Here is a 23,555-nt window from a genome sequence, read left to right on the forward strand (position 1 = left end):
CATGTAAATGAAATTTTACGAACAAATTAAGGTTTTAAAATAATTTTGATAAATAATGGATAGGAGAAATAGAATGTTGGTTGTATAGTGTGAGCATGGTGGTAAAGGAGGTTTGAGAGTGATCATTGCGCATTTTTGTAAGAAAACCCTCAAGTAAAAACTCTTTATTAAGGGCATCGCGCGTTTTTGGGCAAAAACCCAAATCAAGGTTTGTGGTTTCCCTATATAGTCGCTCGACCTCATGGCTCTCTCCTCTTCTCTTCTATTACTACAAATGGGATGGATGTATCTCTCTCTCATTTACTATATTTGTTTGGGCATTTCGAGAGTGGTGGCTCCATTGAAGAGGCGGTACCATCTCTCTTGTCATGACGACTGCTCCAACCATGCAACTCCACGACCTGGAAGCCGGCTCCTCCCATCTCAACTCTTCTCCCCAAGACAACTTCTCTGATCCTTTCGACATTGCCACTACCAAGAATGTATCTTTCCACGCTCTTAAACGCTGGAGGGTAAGTCTTCGTTCAACTCTGAAATTTTCATTTTCACTCCTACAAAATTGCGTTAGCCCTTTCTTCCCATGAGTCATGACTACGTGTGTGTCAGTTGATGATCTCTCATATTTTAATCATATGCTGCCTTGATAATTTTCTACATGCAATCCTTTCTTTTGCTCTGTAATTTTTATGGTGGCTGAAGTGTTCTTTTGCGTTAGACTAGTACATTTTAAGGCAGTAATCTGTATTGACGCATTAATATCTCATTCTTCGCCTAAGAAATAATTGATCAACATCGCCCTTTATCTTTCTGATTAACCTTTGATCACTCACAGGAAGCTGCACTTGTGCTTAATGCTTCACGCCGATTTAGGTATACTCTCGACTTGAGAAAAGCCGAAGAGAAAGAACAAAGAAGGAGGATGATCAGAGCACATGCTCAAGTCATAAGAGTAATGATGAAATTCATTTCTAGGGTGTTCTTTTGATTGCTTTAATGAATATCTTACCATCCCTGGTTTGCTTTTGTAGGCGGCACTACTTTTTAAACTTGCTGGACAACGAGCTATTGGTATATACTTTGCAAATCCTTTTCAACTAATGCTTTATCTTGAATATCTACCAAATATTGCTGCTTCCCTTGCATAACACTGGTAAAATAAGTACTGCTGATAGATCACTGACATTTTGGATTGAATGTATACTATTAAATGGAGAATTTAGATTCCTGGAAAAGCATCCATCACATGAAAAATTCTCAACTCTTTTTTTTTTTTGATTGATATATCTGTAAACGTAGTTGCTTTATTTCTTAACTCATTGCTTGCCAACTCTCTGCCTCCTTTCTCTGTTTCACCCCATCATCCTCTTTTTCTTCTATCTACTGAGATCGTTTACTTGTAAAAGTCTTCTTCTTTTCTAGGTAAATATTTTCATCACATTTGACCTGTTTGGTGCAAAACTGAAGTTGGCGCAGTCATTTTGTCTCATGGTTGCGTGATTTGTTTATCAAGAAATCTATCTTCTGAGCCCATAATTCTATTGTTTGGTGAAGTAAACAAGAAAAAAAATGAAAATTTTGCTCTAGTATGTTCTATTGTTTCACACTCTCTTTTGGAAGCACATACAAGGTATCCAAGCTGCCTCAAGCTAATTTTAAGGTAGACAGACAAAGTGCTAGCCGAAGTTTCAAGATCTTGAACATCAAATGAATTTAAGGATATAGTTAACTGCAAGTCTCTGTCTTTAACTGTCGGTAGCTTAGATACTAACTATTTGTATAAGTAACAACGTACCTTAAACTCTGTCATTTGCTTTGTTTTTGGTATCTGTTCTGTTTTCTAGTGTTGGGTACCGAAGTTGCTCCTCTACCTCCTTGTGGTGACTATGGAATTTCACTTGAACAGCTAGCTTCAGTGACTAGGGATCATAATCTTTCTGCACTGCAACAATACAGAGGAGTAAGTTAACTTCACTGAGTTTTAATTATCTTACATAAAACCATGCTACTAGTAGGGATTCATCTATATCGGCATACTGATATTGATGTTGACATCTTCAGGCCAAAGGCTTATCAGAGAAGTTGAAAACAGATATTGATTCAGGAATTGTTGATGATGATGTTGAATTGTCAAAAAGAAAAAATGTGTTTGGGGCAAATACGTATCCCATGAAACAGGGTCGCAGTTACTTGGTATTAGTTTCTCCCAAGTTGTCTTGTTGAATTGATTTTTGTAAGGAGAAGTGAGATGTAACTATTATCTTTGTTCTTTGTAGAGGTTCCTTTGGGAGGCTTGGCAAGATCTGACTCTCATCATCTTAATTGTAGCTGCTGTACTATCACTGGCACTTGGAATACACACAAAGGTATTTTACTCTTTATATTGCAAGTTTTAATCATTGCTAAAATAGGTTCATCTATTTGATGTTAAAAGCTTTGCATTGTTCTATCTTTTCTTCCCCCTATAGCCTATCTTTCACCTTTTATTGGGAAGTGCCAAATATCTGGATATTTCAGAGTTGTCAATTGTCAATTTGACGTCTATAGCAACCAGTATAGACCTCATTTTAGGAAAAAACAAAGCAGATATGTCCAGTACTGAGCGTGGGAGGGGTGGTGGTGGTGTTGAGTCCCACATTGTTTGTGAGATAAGTATATGGTCTTGGGCAGATTAAGTTAGGTTCATATCCATTTCTTTACCGAACAGAAGCAAGTATAGAATGGAAAATTAATGATGGTCCTTGATTATTTTAGGAAATCAGAAGATGATGTTATATTAATGATGATTGTTACTAAAAGTTTCATTCATGATTATTTATACAGGGCCTGAAAGAAGGATGGTATGATGGTGGAAGCATAACTTTTGCCGTACTACTTGTTATTTTTCTAACAGGTAATTTCTATGATTCTTGTTTGTGTACTTTTTATCCAAGTGAATGGATTTTATAAGTCATTAAATTCTACCTGTTATTTTTGTAACAGGTAATTACTTTGCTTCTTGTTTGTCTACTACTTTTAATCCAAGTGAATGGATTTATAGAATTCATTAAACTCTACAATGGCTTGGCTGCTTTCTCTTTTGTCAATCCCAGGTTACTAAATTTGTATTAACTACTGGAACAAATTGAAGAATATTCATTAACATTCAAGAAAACCATGAAACTCTAATAGAATCAGACTAAAGATATTAACCTCTCAGAATTTCAGAAAACTGATAAAAGTCATAGCTGCAGCTTAATTTGCTATTTATACTTCCTCCTCCTCCTCCTCCTCCTCTCTCTCTCTCTCTATTCACGTGTTTAGCTTGGTCAGGCCTCACCAGATTCGTGTTGCAGATTATTAATCATATTTAGTTAATATTTCGGTTGCTAAAATATAGTTTCTTTCTTCTATTTGCTAACAGTAGCTTTAGTTCTCCACATAACAAGTTGCATTCTTACACACATTTTCCTTCCTATCAAATAAATTGATTATTCTGTTTCTCTTTATAATGAAAAAGTTCTTTTAATGTTCTTCAAGAGCTATTCACTTATTTTGCTCTGAAGTTTAATTATGTTTACTCTTTTATCAAACCGATCTTCTTCTCTTCTTTCTTGGTACCAAACACGGTAGCTGTTTGCTATTCCTAATCTTGAATTTCTGGGGTGAGGTGTATTATGTGAGTATTGCAATTGAACAATTCATGAGTTGGAATCCTTCTAGTTGATCATCATAATATAGCTTTCTTTCCTTTTTCTTTTAAAGAAGAGTTCAATTTATGTGGCTCTCCTCGTTGCATTTTTTTCTTCAATAAATTGACTTGTCCTAGCTTTTCAGAGTGGATTTGCAAGCTCCCATCTTGTTTTCTGGATTTGTTTGTATATTTCGGGATTGAGGTGTATAGTTCATTGGTAGAACCTCACTTCTTTAATATGATGAGAAGGTGGATGGGGTGGGGGGTGGGTGGGGGCATTATTCCCTACCAATCCTTATTTACTACTACATCTTTGATTTAATTAATTTTGTTTTGTAAATTTTCATTTAGCAACAAGTGACTACAGACAGTCCCTGCGATTTCAGAACTTAAATGAAGAAAAACGAAATATCCAAGTAGAGGTAATTGCAGTTTACGAACCATAGCCTCGTGAAAATTATATTAATTACGATCCTTATCATATAGATGATAAACGAACTGCTTCAAAATGATCTATAAAGGTTATAAGAGATGGCAGGAGGGAAAGAATTTCAATATACGAAATTGTTGTTGGTGATGTTGTTCCTCTCAGGATAGGAGATCAGGTAAAGGTGGCAATATAGATTTTTTCTGCCTCTTCTCTAGTTATTTTCTGATCAAAGAGATAAAGCTTTGGTATTCTTCCAGGTTCCTGCAGATGGAGTCTTGATCTCTGGACATTCTCTGGCAATTGATGAGTCTAGTATGACTGGTGAAAGCAAGATTGTGAGTTGGTTAGACCTTCTTGCATAGTATGTGTAAGCTCATTGATCCAAATGATCTTAAATATCATATCATTTTTAAAGGTAAACAAAAATCAAAAGGCACCTTTCTTGATGGCTGGTTGCAAAGTAGCAGATGGTGCTGGAACCATGCTTGTAAGATCATCTTATTTCTTTCTTTGTTTCTTTTATTCTGATCTCCCCCATCCCTTTGAGGATTTAGGAGCTAATTTCATCTGGAGAAAATGAAAATTTAGACATCGTTTCCCCATTTGGCCATAAATTTTATTTCATTATCTCAACTAAAACTCAAATTATTATTTACAAACCGATGTTTGTCTTACAATTCGATTCAATATTTCTTGAAATAGAGAATGTTGGAAAACTGATTTGATGTATTTCAAATGAAATAATAGTCCACTCACAAAACTTCAACTTTTTTTTCCAAGTGAAATTCATGTACAAACATGTATAATTACTCTTTTTGCTTCAACTTCAGCTAAATTTTATCTAAACATCCCATATTCAAAGACCGTCTCCTGTTCTATATTAAAAACAAAGCTCCCTCATCTTTATCTCCTTAAACATATGTTTTTATTTAGGTAACTGGTGTAGGAATCAATACTGAATGGGGATTGTTGATGGCGAGTATATCAGAGGATACCGGTGAAGAAACTCCTTTGCAGGTTGTAATTAGAACGTGCTGTCCATCACTATCAGTTTCTCTACTTGTTATATCCATTCTGTGTTTAGCTTGTCAATGACAATATGGCAGGTGCGTTTGAATGGGGTTGCCACCTTTATTGGCATTGTTGGCCTTGCTGTTGCTCTCTTTGTGCTCATTGTTCTTTTAAGCAGGTAAAGACGTTGCTCCCTTCCAAAGCCTTTCTGTATGGTTTGCATGCTAAATATTGCATATGACTTAAATATTATGTCCCCCAGGTTCTTCACTGGACATAGCAAAAATCCAGATGGGACTACCCAGTTTGTCCGTGGACAGACCAGTGTTAGTAAAACAATGGATGGAGTTGTACATATCATCACTGCAGCTGTAAGTTCTTGCTGATCAATGCTTTTAAGTTTTATCTTACAGGCTTTGCCCTTTAGGCTCTGACTAGGTCATGCACTATATATATTGTGGATTCCAATGGACACCAGTGGAGTTGTAAATTTTAGGTCCACTACCTAAGAATTGAAAAGGCCTTTTTCTGTTGATTTCCACTGCTCTTAGGTACTGTATGTAGTTCAGAAAGCTATTTGTCATGTCCAATTAGGATAATTGACATGGGAGATAAGATTCTAGTAAGATGTCTGGGTTAGATTGAACAGACACACTACTGAGGGCCTTTTTTTTATATGTAGTTTTCAAAAATGTAACATGCATTTATTACCTATCAATGAGTATAGAAGTAGAGTCTTGTCATATATTAATCAATCAACTACACGCCTGAACCCTGAACTAGTTGGGGTCAGCTATATGAGTCCCTTTGTGTATGCGTATAATTAGAACTTAACATAGTATATAAATTGTATTTATTCTTTGTTATAGATGTTCTATCTTTTCTTCTACCTTTTTTCAATGAGGCCCACAGAGTGGAAGATTTGAGATTTTTAAGTAAACTTGCCTTCATAGACTTGTATTGCTCAAAAACAAAGAGAAAGGAAGACACGTGTACCTAAATAGTGTGTATTTCAAATGGTCCCTTTTTTTGGACAATATACTCTAGGACTCCACCAATGTTGTCAAAGGTGCGCTCAAGCCCTGAAGCGAGGCTCAAAACGTGTGGAGGGCTTCAGTTCGCTTTATGTGCGCTTCAGTATCGTCATCAAGGTTCTAAGGAAAACTTTTCTTTGCCAATGAGCCTCTTCGGAAGAAGTGACACTAAACAATTGATATTTCACTTTATCATAATGGTTTTTCAATTTCTATGGTCATATATTTGTCATACATGTTCATAATTATTAGTCTTAGACTAAACATAGATATTTGTATATTTTGTCCCTTTGCACTTTTTTTAATTAAAGCCACACTTTATTTGCGCTTAAAGCCCCAACGGACCTTATAGCTTTTTTGAGCTTTTCACCTTTGATAACACTGGACTCCACATTGTTCAATGGTCAAACTTAAGTGTCAATAAAATAATTAAAGATGGAAAAAAATGCTCCAAAATGGATTCAACAATCCGTTAAAAGTGCCCATATGATTTAATATTTTGATTCTGTTTCAGTCTCCAATAATGAATGGTTGTATTTTTTGTACAAAACTATTAGTCCATGTTTTGTTGTTCATGGAAGACATTAAGTGTCTGACAGATTCAGTACCTACAATTCGAGTCATCTATATAATGCATAAGTTATTTTCAGGTCACAATTGTGGTTGTTGCTGTCCCTGAAGGTCTTCCTTTAGCTGTTACATTGACGTAAGTATCAAAAAAATGCTTCTGCCTTGACACTATTGACTTAATTTTCATGTGCCTTATAATCCTCTTAAATCATTGCCTGCTCTAAATGTTGTGACAGTTTAGCATACTCAATGAAGAAAATGATGGCTGACAAGGCTTTGGTACATATGTCTTTCCTCCTTTGCTATATCTGTTTGATTATTTAGTTAAATATATATGAATGTTGATACTATGGTAATCATGATTGAAATAGTTTTCTTTGATTAATTTGCAGGTGCGCAGACTTTCAGCTTGTGAAACTATGGGCTCTGCTACAACTATTTGTAGTGATAAAACTGGAACATTGACTCTGAATCAGGTTACATTGCTGGTTCATGCTTTTGATCTTCAAACTGACAACTTCAGTTACATATCTACACTAATTCACAAATTATATGATGACTTATATGCTTGTGTTTGTGTAGATGACAGTCGTAGAAGCCTATGTCGGGGAAAGGAAGCTCAACTCACCTGAAGATGGTTCACAGTTGCATTCAGCTGTTTCTTCTCTTCTGGATGAGGGCATAACTCAGAATACATCCGGCAGTGTCTTTACTTCTAAGGTATTCACCCTGTTTCCTTGTCTCTCCCTAAATTATCTCTGCATCTCTCCTCATACATGTGCCATGTAATTTGATGGCTTTAGAGTGACAGACATTCATGATAAAGTTTGAGATGAGAATTCTTAATAGTCTTCTTAGATGACATTTACTCAAAATGCTCTTTAATATAAGTCCCCACAGATCAACTCTTCAAAGGACAAACATGCATTGTCTTTCTTATTGCACATTTGCAGTAGTATTTGGATCAACTGCTCTGCACCTCTTCATCTTTCCCTCCCTCACCATGCTCAATACTTCTAATTTAATTTGTTATCTAATCTCTAGAAATGATTTTCTTGTTTACTTTGGCATGCATGTGTATACTACCTTTGGTTCATTCTATTTTTGACTCAGTTCCCTCTTCGTAGGATGGCAAGGGAACAGAGGTTTCAGGCTCTCCCACTGAAAAAGCCATTCTTTCATGGGGCGTCAAGGTAGTATTAACAACTTGTCTTTCCGTTTACTGATATAAATCAACAGAATCTGCTTATTCAACTAATGCACAATTTACTCAGATTGGAATGAAGTTCGATGTAGTCAGATCACAATCCATAGTTCTTCACGTCTCTCCTTTTAATTCTACAAAGAAGAGAGGAGGTGTTGCAGTTAGAGAGCAGGTAATCGACTTATCTGATATTCGAGTGCTTGCAGCTTCATAGTCCTGTTCGCTTTGTTAAGGTTTTCTTTAATTTAAAATTGGACATAATTATGTCCATTTAGAGGGATTTATTGCTCCACATAATCAGTTTAATGAGAGAAATTTAGCTTTTTTTGTGATATTTCTTTTCCTAACTAGCTAAATAATTGAAACCTACCTTGTGAGGCTTCAAGTGCTAAAATCAAGAATCAAGGTTGTAGTCTGGATGTAAGTGTTTGTGGGATGATCTACTGCAACAAGTTATCTCTTCGCGAGATGTCGTAGGCTAAGTTATAATCTACTTGTGTTTGAAATCAAAAGATCGTGTCAAACAGTCCTCAGGGTTTAAGAACAGAAAATTCCTAGAAATGATATTTATAATATGCCCCAATGCTAGTGATTCTTTCTGACTGACCTAGGATCCGTTGCAGCATTTGTGTCACCTGATTGTATGATTATCCGGTGATAAATAAGCATAGAGTTAGTTTTTGGACTATGACATTCAGGTACATAATCACTCATGAAATAAGGGCTTTCTAGGATGAGAGCTAGCAGACGCGCCGTGGCCTCTTTGGATTTTCAAGTTCATTCTTTCTTGTTTTCTTTATGGCTCACATTATAGTTTCTTCTGTTGATGCACACTTCTGATTTCCTTTAATCTATATATTTGAGTGGATGAACTTTTTAATTATCTGCACATGCATGAGGTTATTAATCGTATATTTAACGATTTTTCTTTCTTCTTTTGCAGAGTGGCTCTCAAGTTCATATGCATTGGAAAGGTGCAGCTGAAATTATACTGGCATCTTGTACTGGATACCTTGATTCAAATGGCTGCTTGCAATCCATTGAAACGGAGAAGGTTAGAAGAAGTTAGGACTACTTTCTGAGAGAGAAAATTTTGATAAAATTGAGTCCTGTGAACTTTTCTGTTGACTTTATGTTGTCCCAAATCCGGCCATTAAAAACTTGAGAAGAATTATGAATCACAAAAGGACACTTTAGTGCAGACTTTATCCTTTCATCTCTTTTTAGTAATTATTTTGGCTACAGGATTTTTTGAAAGAAGCCATTGAAGATATGGCAGTGAAAAGTTTGAGGTGTGTTGCCATTGCATACCAAACTTGTAATGTGAATGAGGTTCCAACTGATGAAGAACAACTGGCTCAATGGATTCTACCAGAAGATGACCTTATTTTGCTTGCTATACTTGGTATAAAGGTACATATTCTTAATCATACTTTTGCAGCTCAAAATAAAATAAAGGTGCATGTTCTGTAAGGTCGTGTAGTTGAGATGTATATAGTTTCTTGAATATTGTTCTACTCATGTCCTCTCTCATCTCGAGTTTGTCTACCTGGTAGTTGTAATTTATGACAAATACGTACCATATCCTTTGATTACTTCACAATCTCAAGTTTCACCTGGCTCAACTATCGTGAGGTTTAAGAGAAAATGGTTTGACTATAGTTATTCTATTTGAAACATATGTGTTAACATTAATTGAAGTTATCATAAGATTAAATGATGTCACATCCTGTTTAAAAATAGAGCTAAAAAAAAATTAGATAGATCTCTAGGCATTTTATAGAGTAATATTGTTAAAGTATTATATATTAAATTGACTTCTAATCTTCGTGGACAACTAAACTAAAACTGATATAGAAAATGAGATGGATAGAGTGTATGTGCCCCAGCTGTCTGAGACTCCACCTTATAAAAAGAACTATTTGATATGGTACATATTTGTGTGCAGTAATTAATTTGTCTTGAGTTGTTTTGCAAGTTCTCATTTATCTTTCTTTGCCTTTTTACATAGGATCCTTGTCGGCCAGGTGTCAAAGATGCAGTGAGACAGTGCAGTGAGTCTGGTGTTAAGGTAATCTTTTTGTTTGGATGTAATAATAGCTAACAAGGTGAAATGATCAACTATATAATCATATCTAACTTTTTCAGGAAGAAGACTTTTACTTTGGTCCAAGGTGTTTTCTTTTAATTAATTGAATCTATTTTCAAACACTTTGAACCAGTTAATTATACTAATGATTTATGTTTATTCTATCAAAATCTATCTTCCTTTTTACAGGAAATTTTTTGGAAATTTGGTAGATCTTGAATGGTTTAAAATATTTCAATTATTAGCCATTTCAGGATAGATATAGTACAGTATTTGTCATGGTTGGGTGTGCACATTTAGCCACATGACTGTAACTTCTAATTTGAGGATATCTGGAATGCATTTTAGCTTAAGCATTTGTTCTTATAAGCGAAAACTTTACTCTTGAGAACCTTTAGGTGCGCATGGTAACTGGAGATAATATTCAAACAGCTAGAGCAATTGCCTTGGAGTGTGGAATTTTAACTTCAAATACTGAAGTCACAGAATTTGAAGTTATTGAGGGGAAAACCTTCCGTGAGTTGTCTGAGAAGGAGAGAGAACAAGTTGCAAAAAGAATGTCGGTATGTTATCCATGAAGAGATAATAACTGATTTATATATTTAATCTACTTGTATCTCCATTTGTATGTTGGCACATCTTGTTAAAAGTAGAAAACTGGTTTCTAGGTTATGGGAAGGTCATCACCAAGTGACAAGCTTTTGCTTGTGCAAACTCTGCGTAAACTAGGGGAAGTCGTTGCTGTTACTGGAGATGGAACTAATGATGCTCCTGCACTGCATGAGGTTTGATGACTTTCTTATCACTTTCTGTTTATTCAATTGTTTAGTTTTCTTCTGCTTTTTGAGTCTTCACTTGCTGATCCTTGTACACATTTGGTCTAAGCACTAAAACAAACTTTAAGAAGAAGTGGTTTGATCCTATGCCACTTGAGCAATAAACGATTGAGATTTGGTCAGTCATTATAAATTAAAAAGAAGAAGAAGAACATGATGCAGAGAGAACTCAATATACAAGAGGCGAACTTTAAGGAAAATTTAGTAGTAAATGAAGGTTAGGGGTTCAACTAAACCTCATTTTATTAATGAAGGATTTAAATAACGAGTGTTTCAAAATACTCATTGCCTGAGTTATAATCATTGTTTTTGGTATAGTTTCCTACTTTAAGCTTTTCTAATCATTAAGGATGCTTCAGTGTAGGTTCTTAATTAGACTAGGTCAATATGGAACCGATCTCATAAATTGATGGAACTCCCTAATGTTCTATCACTATTATGGGTAGCATTGACTACCTTCTAATTCCTACATTTGAATGTCCCTTTAGTGACTCTAATCTAGTTTTGTCCAAGATGCAGGATGATCTAGAAAGCTTCTCTTAATATTAGCACTTTATCCACAAAAAAGAAAAGCTAGGAGTTTAGTTAAATTTATGTCATATTCTGATTTCTTGAGTAGTGTTGCATTCTATTTCTTTCATCCAAACCTGGTTAGATGTCATCCCTTCAAATACAATTGGCAAGTATTTCAACTTCACTAAACATGAGGAATATATCACTATCATAAAATATGCATAATTTAACGAGGAACAAAGATAAAAATATTTTTAAAACCATCAAATAATAAGACACCTTTTATATCTAAGCTTCTTACTTAACTATATTCTACTGCCGAATATCAAAGAATTAGCACTGTCTTTGTTAAACCTTAACAAGTAAAGAAAAGGAAGGAACACGTAGGATGTAGATGGATGCATGATGGAGATCTTCTCTCCTTCGTCTTCCGTTTTATCTTCTTCTTTTTTTTGATAAAGTTAACTGGTATTATAAACAAAAGGAGTACACCAATAGTGTGCTCCTACATAGTTACATCAAAAGTATGAAAGGACAGCCCAAAACAAAATCTATCTCCTATATTCCTTATAAACTGTCTAGAAATAGGTTAATTTCCCCTATATCCTTAGGTACAGAATGTATACACCAAAAGTAAAATGTTGCTAAACAGTTCATCTTTATGCTTTGGAAGGGAATGTTCTTGTTCTCAAAACATCTCTGGTTTCTCTCCTTCCAGATTGTCCACCAGATGCAAGAAGGGACAATCTTCCATCTCTCCTTGTGTTCTGGCTGATTACCATCTCTATTCCAGCATGCTAGTACTTCTGAAGTATTCCTTGGCATGGCCCATCCAATACCCCTCAGATTGATGAACCATTGCCATAATTATCCAATCACTTTACACTGCAGAAAAAGATGATTTACTGTCTCTATTTCAGCTTCACAAAAAAAACATCTAGAGCATAACTGCATGCCCCTTTTCATAAGGTTGTCCTGGGTCAGAACTGCTTGACTTGCAACTAGCCAAGTAAAACAGGCCACTTTATGAGGTATCTTCCCTTTCCAGATCATCTTCCATGGCCACCATTCCTTGATTTATGTTGAGATATTCAGCATCTTGTAGGCTGCTTTCACCCTGAACTTGCCGCCTTTGTCCAAACTCCATAATAGTTTGTCTTCCTCAAAATTGAGACTCTTAGCTTGTTCCAAGGTATTGTAGAACTGAATCATTCTCTCCACTTCCCAGTCATTGAGGAGTCTTCTGAAGGATAGATTCCAGCCTTGTGCATTTTTGACCTCTGAGATAGTAGCTAGCTTCTGTTGATTGAGATTGTAAATGTCTCGAAACTGTTGCTTCAGAGGTGTTTGCCCCACCCATATATCATTCTAGAACATGGTCTTTCTGCCATTACCCACTTTGATCACAGAATTACCCCACATTTTTGGCCACTGATTTCTGATAGTCCTCCATAGTCCCCTTTCATAAGGAGTTTTAACTGCCTGAGTAGTCCATGGTCCTTCCCTACCATATCTTGCAATAATGATTTTCTTCCATAGGCCCTGCTCATCTGCTGCCAGTCTCCATAGCCATTTTAACAGAAGGCTCTTGTTTTGTGCTTTCAGATTCTTCATTCCTAAACCTCCCTCTTTTTTGGATGTTATGACAACTTCCCACTTAACCAAATGGTGCTTCTTCTCCCCTTCACCATTACCTTGCCAAAGAAAGTTTCTCCTGATAGCATCCAACTTTTTGATTATCTTCCCATGAATGGGGAAAAGGGACATCATGTAAGTTTGGCATGGCATCAAGAACACTATTGATCAGTGTGACTCTACCACCCAAAGATAAATATTGTTCATGGACTTACTCTTAGCTCCCAATGGCATTCCAAGATAGGTGGTGGGAAGCTCTCCTATCTTACCACCTAAAATGTTTGCCAAAGTACTGATTTTTGGAACTTCATTCACAGGATAGATAAAACTCTTTTCCCAATTTATATGAAGTCCAGAAACTGCTTCAAATAGGATGAAGATAACCCTTAGGTGTTTTAGTTGTTCCTTCTCTGCTTCACAAAAAATCAAGGTGTCATCAGCATATTGTAAATGGGAAATAGACACTCCCAAGGAGTTTCCTTCATTCACAATGAAACCCCTGATTCTGTTATTCACCTGAGCACTCTTCAGCATGTCACTTAAACCTTCCATGGCCAAAATGAAAAGAAAAGGAGACAGGGGGTCTCCTTGTCTCAACCCTCTCTCAGAAGAGAAAAAACCAGTTGGAGAGCCATTTATCAAAACTGAAAACTTCACTGTAGTTATGCAGAACCTCATCCATTTTATCCATGTGTTGCCAAACCCCATCCTCCTTAATGTTCTCCACATATGTTCCCAATTCAAATGATCATAAGCTTTTTCTATGTCTAGCTTGCATAGAATTCCTGGAGCTTTGGATCTGTATCTCATGTCCACACATTCATTAGCCACCAATATTGCATCCATAATTTGCCTGCCCTTTATGAATGCCATTTGTTGTTCATCCACTAGTTTTGACATAACTTTCTTGAGTCTCTCTGTTAAAATCTTTGATATGATTTTGTAGATACTCCCAATCAAGCTAATTGGCCTAAAATCTTTCAATTCAGATGCTCCAAACTTCTTGGGGATCAGGGCTATGAAAGTGGCATTGAAACTTTTTTCAAAGTAGCCCTGGTCATGAAAATTCTGGATGGCAGCTACCACTTCTTGTTTTATCTCTTCCCAACACTGTTTGAAAAAGGCCATTGTGAAACCATCAGGGCCTGGTGCCTTATCCCCTGCACATGAGAACACACAGTTTTTAATTTCCTGCTCTTCAAATTGGGCTTGCAGAGCTGCATTATCTTCTTCATCTATCCTGGCTTGAACTCTGGGGTTGAACTGAGGTCTCCAGAATTCTGTCTCATTGTAAAGTTTTTGGTAGAAGGTTGTAACTTCATCTCTGATCTCAGCTGGTTCAGTCACACTGGACCCATTTATGATCAGTTTATCAATGTTGTTATACCTCTTGTGACAATTAGCAGTTCTATGGAAGAACTTGGTATTCATGTCCCCTTCTTTGAGCCACAATGCCCTAGATCTTTGCCTCCAAGCCACTTCCTCTCTCTTGGCATTTTCTTCAAACTCCACTGTCAATACTGCTCTTAAATAGGACTCATCATCTGATAGGATTCTCTGATCTTGTATCTGGTCCAGTTCAGCCAGCTGGTTAAGGATGCTTTGTTTTTGCATACCTAGGTTGCCCTGTACTGTTTTACTCCATTCTTTCAACTTGACTTTCAGTAACTTTAGCTTGCAAGCTAAAATATAATCTGGTTTTCCCACATAAATTTCAGAGTTCCACCATTCTTTAACTCTTTCTTTAAAGTCTTTAGTTTGCAGCCACCAGTTCTCAAACTTAAAATTTGAGGTTGATCTCTCCCAATTACCACATTCCAACAACAATGGATTGTGGTCGGAAGTTACTCTAGGTAAGATTGATTGTTTGATCTTTCTAAAAGCTACTTCCCATTCCTCAGATATCAGGAATCTATCTAATCTTGCTGCGATATCATATCCATCCCCTTTCCTCCATGTGAATCTGCCACCTACCAGAGGTAAGTCTTGCAGTTCCAAGTCCTCTATAAATTCAGAAAATTCTTCCATCTCCTTGTTGAATCTGTTGCAATTTTTCTTCTCAGAAGGGAATCTCACTACATTAAAGTCCCCAGCCACCACCCAAGGTCCATTAAATAGACCCCTCACTGCCCCCAGCTCTCCCCATACTTCTTCTCTTTCTTGTCTACTATTTGGGGCATAGACACCTGACAAATGCCATCCCAAGTCTTGTGCTTTCCCTGTGAACTTACAAGTGATGTTGTAAGCCCCTATTTCACATACTTCCCCCTCCTAGATACTACTATCCCACAGGACAATGATACCACCTCTTGTCCCCCGTGCCTCTAGTTGTGCATATTTCACCTTCCTATTTGCCCACAAATCTTTTACAATCCCACTTATATCTCCACTGATTTTTGACTCCTGGAAACAATACACATCTGCCCTCCATGTATTTATTAAGTTTTTGATTTGCAGCCTCTTACTTGGATCATTGAGGCCCCTTACATTCCATGAGACTATCTTAACCTTCATTAAGATCATCTATAAAGCATCCCCCACTACTCCTTGTACCATAACTCACAAAATTACTCTTTGGTTCCAAATTCTTGAGTTTCTTTGGGACCTTTCCCACTGGAGTAATAGGAACTATTGCTCCCCCCGCCTTTTTAATAGTTTGTCTTTTACTGTCGATTGCCATAAAGAGGTTCAAAGCCACCTCTTCGCATCCAATGAAGTGTACCCCAAATTCTTTACTGAGTCTGATTATGTTTTCCTGGACCCATGAAGAAATTTCATTCTCTGCTGATGTATCAGTTCCATGCTTATTAGAGTTCAGTGGTAAGATATCTTCAATTGTGCCTTCCCCATCTGCCTTCTGCTCCAGTTGCATGTCGCTCACTGTTTGTATCTCCTGATCTGTTCTTTCCTCTGTTTGGATAATGGACATATCGTCATCATCACTCAGGTCTGCGACAAACTCAAGATTGTTTCCCTCGTCTCCCAATTCAAAAGGAATTAGGACACCTTCTCTACCTTGTTCCATTAGAATTCTGCAATTTGCTTCTATTTCATCACGCAAAGGCTCAGAAAGCCTTTCACTGTCTCTAGGCTTCTTTTTTATTTGAGCTGCATCTTTATCCGTTGCGTTTCTTCCCTCCTGATCTCCGCTGGACTTGTTTGAAGCTCCCGTGTCTTGATTTCCCAATTCCTCAAATCTGTTATTTGTTGTTATACGAGATAGGTTTGCTTGTATCTCAATGTTAACTATGTCAAGACTTTGGGCTGCATTATACTTTTGTTGTTGCCTTTTTGGGCCTAAAAAATTTGGGCCCAAATTTTCCTTTCTCTCAAGCTAGCCTGCTACCGCTGATAAAGGCCCTTTGCCTTTACTGTTTGCCTCACGTGTAGAGTCACGTGCTCTCCAATTCAAATTTTTGCCAGCTGTTGATGTACCCACGTGGTGGTCTGACTATTCCACAGATTTTAACATTAAAGGGGAAAAGAAACCCTTGTTGCCCATCGGTCCATAATGTTGTTCCTCTCTCCTCGTCGCCTCCTTTCGGAAAGTCACCGGTGCTTCACACCAGATCGGCACTGTATACACAAAACCCTCACTGGTGATTTTAATCTCCTTCGGGACCATCTTCCCATCACCCTTCACCTTGATGCGTGCCCAGTGCATGTGATTTTTGAGGGTCGTTTCTTCCTCTGCTTCGATGAAAACCCCCACACAGGTCTCCGATAAGCTTGAAGACTTTATGGGACCATAGGTTTAGGGGTAAGCCCAACACTCTTATCCACACCCAGTCTCTTGCTATAGCTTCCGGCCAGCAACCTGTGATTGGGCTCCACCACTCTAGGTTCAGAGGCATCTTCTTCCAGACCCATGTTCCTGCCATGACATGCTCTGCAACAACTTTTGTGGGTAGCTTGAAAAGGAAGTGCCCGTCGTTTATAGCGAAGACGCCGACTCCTATGGCTGACTTCCAAGTGTTGCAAGCCCACCTTCTTACATCATTGAGGGTTGGTAAATCTCGAGTTGTGGTCTGGAATTTACCGACAATGCATCTCTTGAGGAGATCTGTCTCCGATGTCTGTGTTACGTTCACCACCTTTAGATGGCCACCTTCCACCAGTATGTGCGCCTTCTTCGTGGATTCTGTCGTCCACCTATTGTTCCTTACTGCGTCCTTAAAGGATACTCCCAGTGCCTTCCCTTTGTTAAATTGTGTTTTCTGCTCTGTTGTAGGCTCATAGGTGAATTTTGCTATTTTATGAGCGATGTTTCCCCAACCCGTGTTGTAAGATGATTCCGGTGTAATGATGACTGCTTTGTTTTGTCCTTGAATAGCAATAAAACTGATATATCTGCCCTTTTCGTTGTATTTAAGGGTGCAAAAGAAATCCGAATACAAGTCCTTTACTTTCCATCTTTTGACCGAGTCCCCTTTGACCTTCGACGCCTCAATAAATACTGAAATCAGCCATCTCAGGACTTTAATGCTAATCTTCGCTCTTCTCACTAAATTCCTGCTACGTTCAGTCCACTCGTACCATGTTTCTGCTCCTTCTTTACATCTGGTGATTTCATAAGACTTGAAACTTGCGTTATAAAAGATGGTGTTTTCCCCATTGATAAGATTCCGGCCAAAGTTGCCGGAAAGCCCCCAAAAGTGTGATAAAGTACAACTTTATGTTGAAAGTTGGCTAACCTCGAAAATCGTGTCTGAGAGCATTTCTCTCTCTTAAAATAATCCTTTTTTTTTCTTCCGTTTTATCTTTTCCTATTACTATTCTCTTGCCTCCCTCTCAAAGATGTGATATCCCATTTGGAGGGTGCCTAGGCACTGAGCATGAATCTCTACAATCTCCACTAATGGTGTTTTTTCATCCAACAACCCTTCCCCTTGTCAAAAAAAATGACACTACAGCCGTTTTTAGATACATAACAACTTCCTTCATTGCCAATGTGTCCAAAAATTCGCTCTCATCCCACAATTTCACCTACAATAATTCTTCCATTCTCTACCATTTTCATCAACTAAAGCCACAAACTTATGGCTTCTAATCAGCATTCCATAACCATAAGTTACAACACTAAAACAAACTCATGTTATCCTCAATTATTCATGCATGAGAGTTTGAGGGTGAAGTCTTACCTTTAGGAAGAAACCCTTGCAAAATCCTTCACTTGAATTCTTGGGAAGAAACTTGAGTGTTCTAAAATCTGCATGAGAATCCATGAGTTAATTCATGTAGTAGGTGAGAGAATTAGATAAGGAATATCTTACTTTGATGTGGGAGGTCTTTGGGGGAGAAAAACTAGAGAGAAGCTCCAAAATTGTCCAAACATATGCCCCTCTTTCTCTCACTTTGTAGACCGTAAAATAGAAGATACAAGCATATTTTTAGCCTACCACGATGCGGGGTGCGAGCATGGATGAAAAAGAATAGACTTCCTGAAGTTTTGTCTTAGCGTGACACGGGCCATGTGGTGCCCAGCCATTTCGCTTGCACTTCAGTAAAATGTACATATCTTTTTGTATAGAGCTCATTGATGAACAGTTTGTTGCATAAAAGTCTACCAGGGGGTAGATATGTTTGTTTGAAGTTGGACCTTGTGCGAGCTCATTCGAAAACTTAGTTCGTGCTGTAGCTTCCAATTTCAACTTTATGCTAGAGCTCTCCTTAGACCTTAAATCACTTCCGAGACGTTTCATATACTTATTATCATGTCCATGAGATATGGTACTAGTCTGTAGCCTCCTTTGGAACACAAAAGCATTATTTCTATTTGTCATTGTCACACTATAAAATCTTTAATCATTTTGGACCTTTGTCCCTTTGCTCACCGTGCTTCCACACCGTCCTAGTCCGTTGAATTACTTTGTCTTTAAAATCCTCAGGTGGTCTCCACATTCCAGTTTTTGTGGGATTTTTGAGATTTTTAAGCCGAATTAGACCTGGTACAAAGGTTCAAATTTATGGGGTCTTACATATCTCCAATGGGACCACTGTCTTATCTGCTTCAGAATCTATTATGATTGACCTCAAATATAAATCATTCTCCTGTGTAAGTAATGTACATCCATGACTTGATGTTCAGGGTTTAAGAATATTGCCAAAGTTCAGGTGCTGTATATGGTCTGGAATAGCAACTTTTTGTGCCTAATTACACTATTCTTTTTGAATGCTTTATTAGCTGCAATTATTCAATGTTAAATTTTGTATTGTCTAGTGATTTTTCTGTATTTAGTTAATTTCATTGTATTTCAATATTTAGGCCGATATAGGCCTTTCCATGGGCATCCAAGGAACAGAAGTCGCAAAAGAAAGCTCTGACATCATTATCTTGGATGATAATTTTGCTACAGTAGTGAAGGTGAGTTGAAAAATTTCTTCTGGTGTTTGAAGAAAATGTTAGTTTGCTTTTTAGAAATTACTTTCTGTGATTATAAGTCTCAACTATGTACAATGCCAGAAATGCTTATTAAATCTTTTCATCATTAAAATACTGCACATTTATCATAAACTTCAGTATTCTGATGAGAACATCTGTGGGCCTATGGAGGTGGGCTTTCAGGTCAAAAACTCATAGATATGTTTTTATTTCAATCTTGGAAGGTTATTTTGCTAAGTTGTGAAAGAAGGTGAATTGTACCAACTTATAATGCCTCTAGGAAATGTAAAATGTCATTCTGAGATTAGTTGCTCTGCATCTACTATGTAAAGAGCTCCTCTCCTTTACTATCAAAATAACCAATATTTCGAAAATAAATCATTTATTATCCTTAGTCTGAACTTTGATTACACCTCAACTACATGTGATGTTGTGAATGCTTTTTAAGTCTTTTCACTGTTAATATAAGCATATTTATCAGAACTTCACAAATATGATGAGAACATTTATTTGAACTATGAAGAGTGGGTTTTGAAGGTCGAAAGCACATGAAAACTCAGACATGTATTCATGTTTTGTATTTTTTATTTTGATCTTGAAAGGTAATTTGGCTGAATTTGTGAAGGTGACTTGGACTAACGGATAATGCTTCTAAAAATTTGACCACTTATTCTGAGATCATAATTTTTTATTTTGCATCAACCATGTAGATGTTGAGCACTTTTAACCAGTAGGTATTAGAATATACTCTAAACTTGCATTGATTTGCAAACACATGTAACACGAGCTTATCAAATTTTGGAAGTCAACATGAAAATCAAAGATCTGCAGATATTTTGTTAGACGATGTAGTGACAAAGGGAGAGCAAGGGTAAAAAAGAGGAGTCAGATTACGAGAAACAAGCAGTGCAAGCTTCTTGTTTATTTTATTATTGTATCCCTTTGCCCTCTCATCATCAAATTTCCTAGTGGATATTATTCTTCTTGGACTGGCACCCTATCCTTAGAGCCACATTTATTTAACAACTTGGAAAAAGCAGCCAAACACTGAGGAAGTAGATGATGTGTCTTTTTAATCCATGTCTGTGTTGTATCAGCTGGTTTTAGCTTGCGGTGGCTTATTGTACTAGCATAATGAAAAGCTGTGGTCTTTGACTTAATTTATCTCAATGTAGGTTGTACGCTGGGGTCGTTCTGTTTATGCAAATATTCAGAAATTCATTCAGTTCCAGCTCACTGTTAATGTCGCAGCTCTTGTAATCAATGTTGTGGCAGCAGTTTCTTCTGGTGATGTTCCTCTAAATACAGTGCAGGTCCTCTCTATCTCTCTATCTATCTATCTATCTATCTTCTGACCTAGACAGATGCAGGAGTGCATATATAAATTGTAATTTCATAGGTATAAATATGTATATGTATGTATATATTTTTTGAGAATGATATNAAGTCTTTTATCCCCAATCCTCCATATTGTTTTGGCAAAGTGACTTTGGCCCATTTAACAAGGTGAATTTTGTGGTCCTTGTTGTTGCCTTCCCAGAGAAAGTCTCTCCTGATTTTGTCAAGTCGCTGTTTCACCTTAGCTGGCATAAGGAGTAAGGACATAAAATAGGTGGGAATGCTGTCCAATACACTATTGATGAGTGTTAATCTCCCCCCTAGAGAGAGGTATTGTTGTTGCCAGGAGGCTAACCTTCTCTCAAACTTTTCCACAATCACATTCCAAACTTGAGATGATCTATTCATAGCACCCAAAGGCATACCCAAGTAAGTGGTGGGAAAGGAGCCAGTCTATCTTCTGATCTAGACAGATGCAGGAGTGCATATATAAATTATAATTTCATAGGTATAAATATGTATATGTATGTATATATTTTTTGAGAATGATATATAGTGTATACGTGTGCTGTGTTTATCATTTAGTGGGTAATGAGGACTTGCATATTGTAGCCTGCTGGAAGTCTTCTTCTTTTTTCGTTTTGCTCAAGGATACTCTTTTTGCAGCTTCTTTGGGTCAATCTCATTATGGATACTCTGGGAGCACTAGCTTTGGCTACTGAACCACCAACTGACCATCTTATGCGTAGACCTCCTGTTGGTCGAAGGTGAGCAACTCAAATTTACCATGCTATCTCCTTATATTTGATAATACTTTTTTTTATGATTTCCAGTTGTCATAAAATGAATTATGCCACAGAGCCTGCTAGTTTGAGGTCTAAATGGTGCATGATCAGAACATCTATTATAATTTCTGTGAATGTAAGCTTGAAGTGTTCTATATTATTGTGAAGAAACTACCGCTATGCTAGATGCATCTTTTTCCATTTTACATAATGTGATGTTCAAAGTCTTTCATAGGCATCTTCCGCGTATGATGGTTCAACTAATTGTGAGAGGCCCTCCTAGTGTAAATATGCACCTACTTTTTATCCACTTCTTTCCAAAAGGTGCATCAAGATATTAGCTTCTGTGTTGTTTATTTAATCTCAGAACTCCTCACTTGCAGGAATAAAATTCATCATGGGACAGATTCTTTATCTAAAATAAACTTGGCTTGCACCTTCCTTAATATTTCATTGGTTTTCTAGTTCACGGCTCTGTATATGATTCTTGTGAAGAAAAATAATTCAGATCTATGGGAAACTCAAGATTCTTTAGAATTGTGAATTTCTAGTTATCAATGCGCTTGATTTTCTTCAAAAAAAAATTAACCAGGGAGTGTTGTTTTGCTTATTTTACCGTGTCTCAAGAATTCTTTCAGGCTTTTTACATGCTTTGACAGTTATCATTTGTGAAACTTAGGGAACCTCTGGTGACAAATATCATGTGGAGGAACTTGCTTATTCAGGTCTGTGGCCTTACTGATATAGGATATTGTTGTTTCATTCTATCTTTTGCTATTTTCACCTTAAAAAGAGAAATTTTAATAGCACACATTTTGTATAAAACAAATTCATTATTTTTCTCTTCTGCAGGCTCTCTACCAAATCGGAATCCTTCTTGTTCTCAATTTCCAGGGCAAGAGCATTCTCAGCTTAGAGAATGATGACCCAAAACATGCTAATATGGTGAAGAATACCTTAATTTTCAATGCATTTGTTTTCTGCCAAGTAAGTTTTTTCATCTTGGTGCAAATTAGAGAAAGAAATGTGTGTCTGAGAATAATTGAAGTGTGTATGCTGTGTATTTCTTTAAATGGTTATTCTCTCTATCGGATAATGTTCTTTGTTCACTTGTCTTATTCAAGGCTAGATTACACATCAAACCTCAGATATGTAACTAGTTTAAATTGAAATACAGATATTCAATGAGGTTAATGCTCGAAAGCCCGATGAAATTAATGTCTTTACTGGCGTGACCAAAAATCCCCTCTTTACTGGGGTTGTGGGAACTACTTTCATACTTCAGGTGAAAGATGTTTGAGCATGGATAAAATTCTGATTAGAATTCTTTCTTTTTGTGGTCACTGACTATCACATTCCTCCATACAACTGAACAGATCATTATCATTGAGTTCCTTGGAAAATTTACATCGACAGTTGGACTGAGTTGGAAATTATGGATTGTTTCACTTGTCATTGGTATTATCAGGTATCGTACAACAGGGTTTTTGTTGAGTTGACTAGCCATAATCTCATCTGCATCTCAACATCTTTGTTTATTGTCACAGTTGGCCTCTTGCTGCTGCGGGAAAATTGATCCCAGTTCCAAAGACCCCTGTGGCTAAGGTCTTCATCAAGTTATATCAGCGATGCATTGCAGCTCGTAATGCATAAATGAATGCAGCTTTCGTTTCTTTGCCATCTACTTGGTTGTATATATATGGATGTATAGTATACGTACGAGATTAGTTTTTGTTGGTTCTGAATTGGAAGAAAGAAATCCTAGAGTATGTTGATATGTATAGTGCCCACTAGCTAGGTTGTAGAATAGTTTATACAACATAGGAATGCTGATTAGGAAGAGAAGCCCAAAAAAAGATTGAGATAGACATTAGGAAGCAACCTCAAAAGTATGTTGCATGATAAATACTGTATTTCTTTTACAGCCCCAATAATATAATATTAGTAAGTAATCTTGTTTGTAGTAATTTGTATATGTTATGACAGGTGTGTCCTTGGAAAGTGTGTGGCGTACATGACAAATTTTCTTTTACCGAACAGGAGTTAAAGATTATACTC

General features: G+C 36.9%; 1 protein-coding gene across 2 annotated transcripts; it reads left to right on the forward strand.

The window, feature by feature from the left end:
* The first annotated feature begins 147 nt into the window (after positions 1 to 147).
* LOC125857395 (calcium-transporting ATPase 9, plasma membrane-type) lies at positions 148 to 23,367 on the forward strand. 2 transcript variants are annotated; one of them, XM_049536971.1, is made up of 33 exons: positions 148 to 512; positions 833 to 949; positions 1,029 to 1,068; positions 1,842 to 1,957; positions 2,059 to 2,190; positions 2,274 to 2,363; positions 2,821 to 2,890; positions 4,022 to 4,092; positions 4,192 to 4,275; positions 4,358 to 4,435; positions 4,516 to 4,587; positions 5,034 to 5,117; positions 5,207 to 5,289; positions 5,374 to 5,482; positions 6,796 to 6,851; positions 6,952 to 6,994; positions 7,108 to 7,191; positions 7,298 to 7,435; positions 7,843 to 7,908; positions 7,990 to 8,091; positions 8,863 to 8,973; positions 9,165 to 9,332; positions 9,931 to 9,990; positions 10,407 to 10,571; positions 10,677 to 10,793; positions 19,258 to 19,356; positions 20,550 to 20,687; positions 21,379 to 21,479; positions 22,177 to 22,222; positions 22,350 to 22,484; positions 22,675 to 22,782; positions 22,874 to 22,965; positions 23,045 to 23,367. In XM_049536971.1, exons 1-33 carry the CDS (start codon positions 369 to 371, stop codon positions 23,148 to 23,150), a joined length of 3,225 nt encoding a protein of 1,074 aa, XP_049392928.1. In that variant the 5' UTR covers positions 148 to 368; the 3' UTR covers positions 23,151 to 23,367. The 2 variants fall into 2 exon arrangements, with proteins under 2 accessions (XP_049392928.1, XP_049392929.1); XM_049536972.1 differs by lacking the exon at positions 148 to 512 and having other exon boundaries at positions 1,904 to 1,957; positions 23,045 to 23,365.
* The last annotated feature ends 188 nt before the right edge of the window (positions 23,368 to 23,555 follow it).

This window comes from Solanum stenotomum, chromosome 3 (genome assembly GCF_019186545.1).
Source record: "Solanum stenotomum isolate F172 chromosome 3, ASM1918654v1, whole genome shotgun sequence".
NCBI classification, from domain to species: domain Eukaryota; kingdom Viridiplantae; phylum Streptophyta; class Magnoliopsida; order Solanales; family Solanaceae; genus Solanum; species Solanum stenotomum.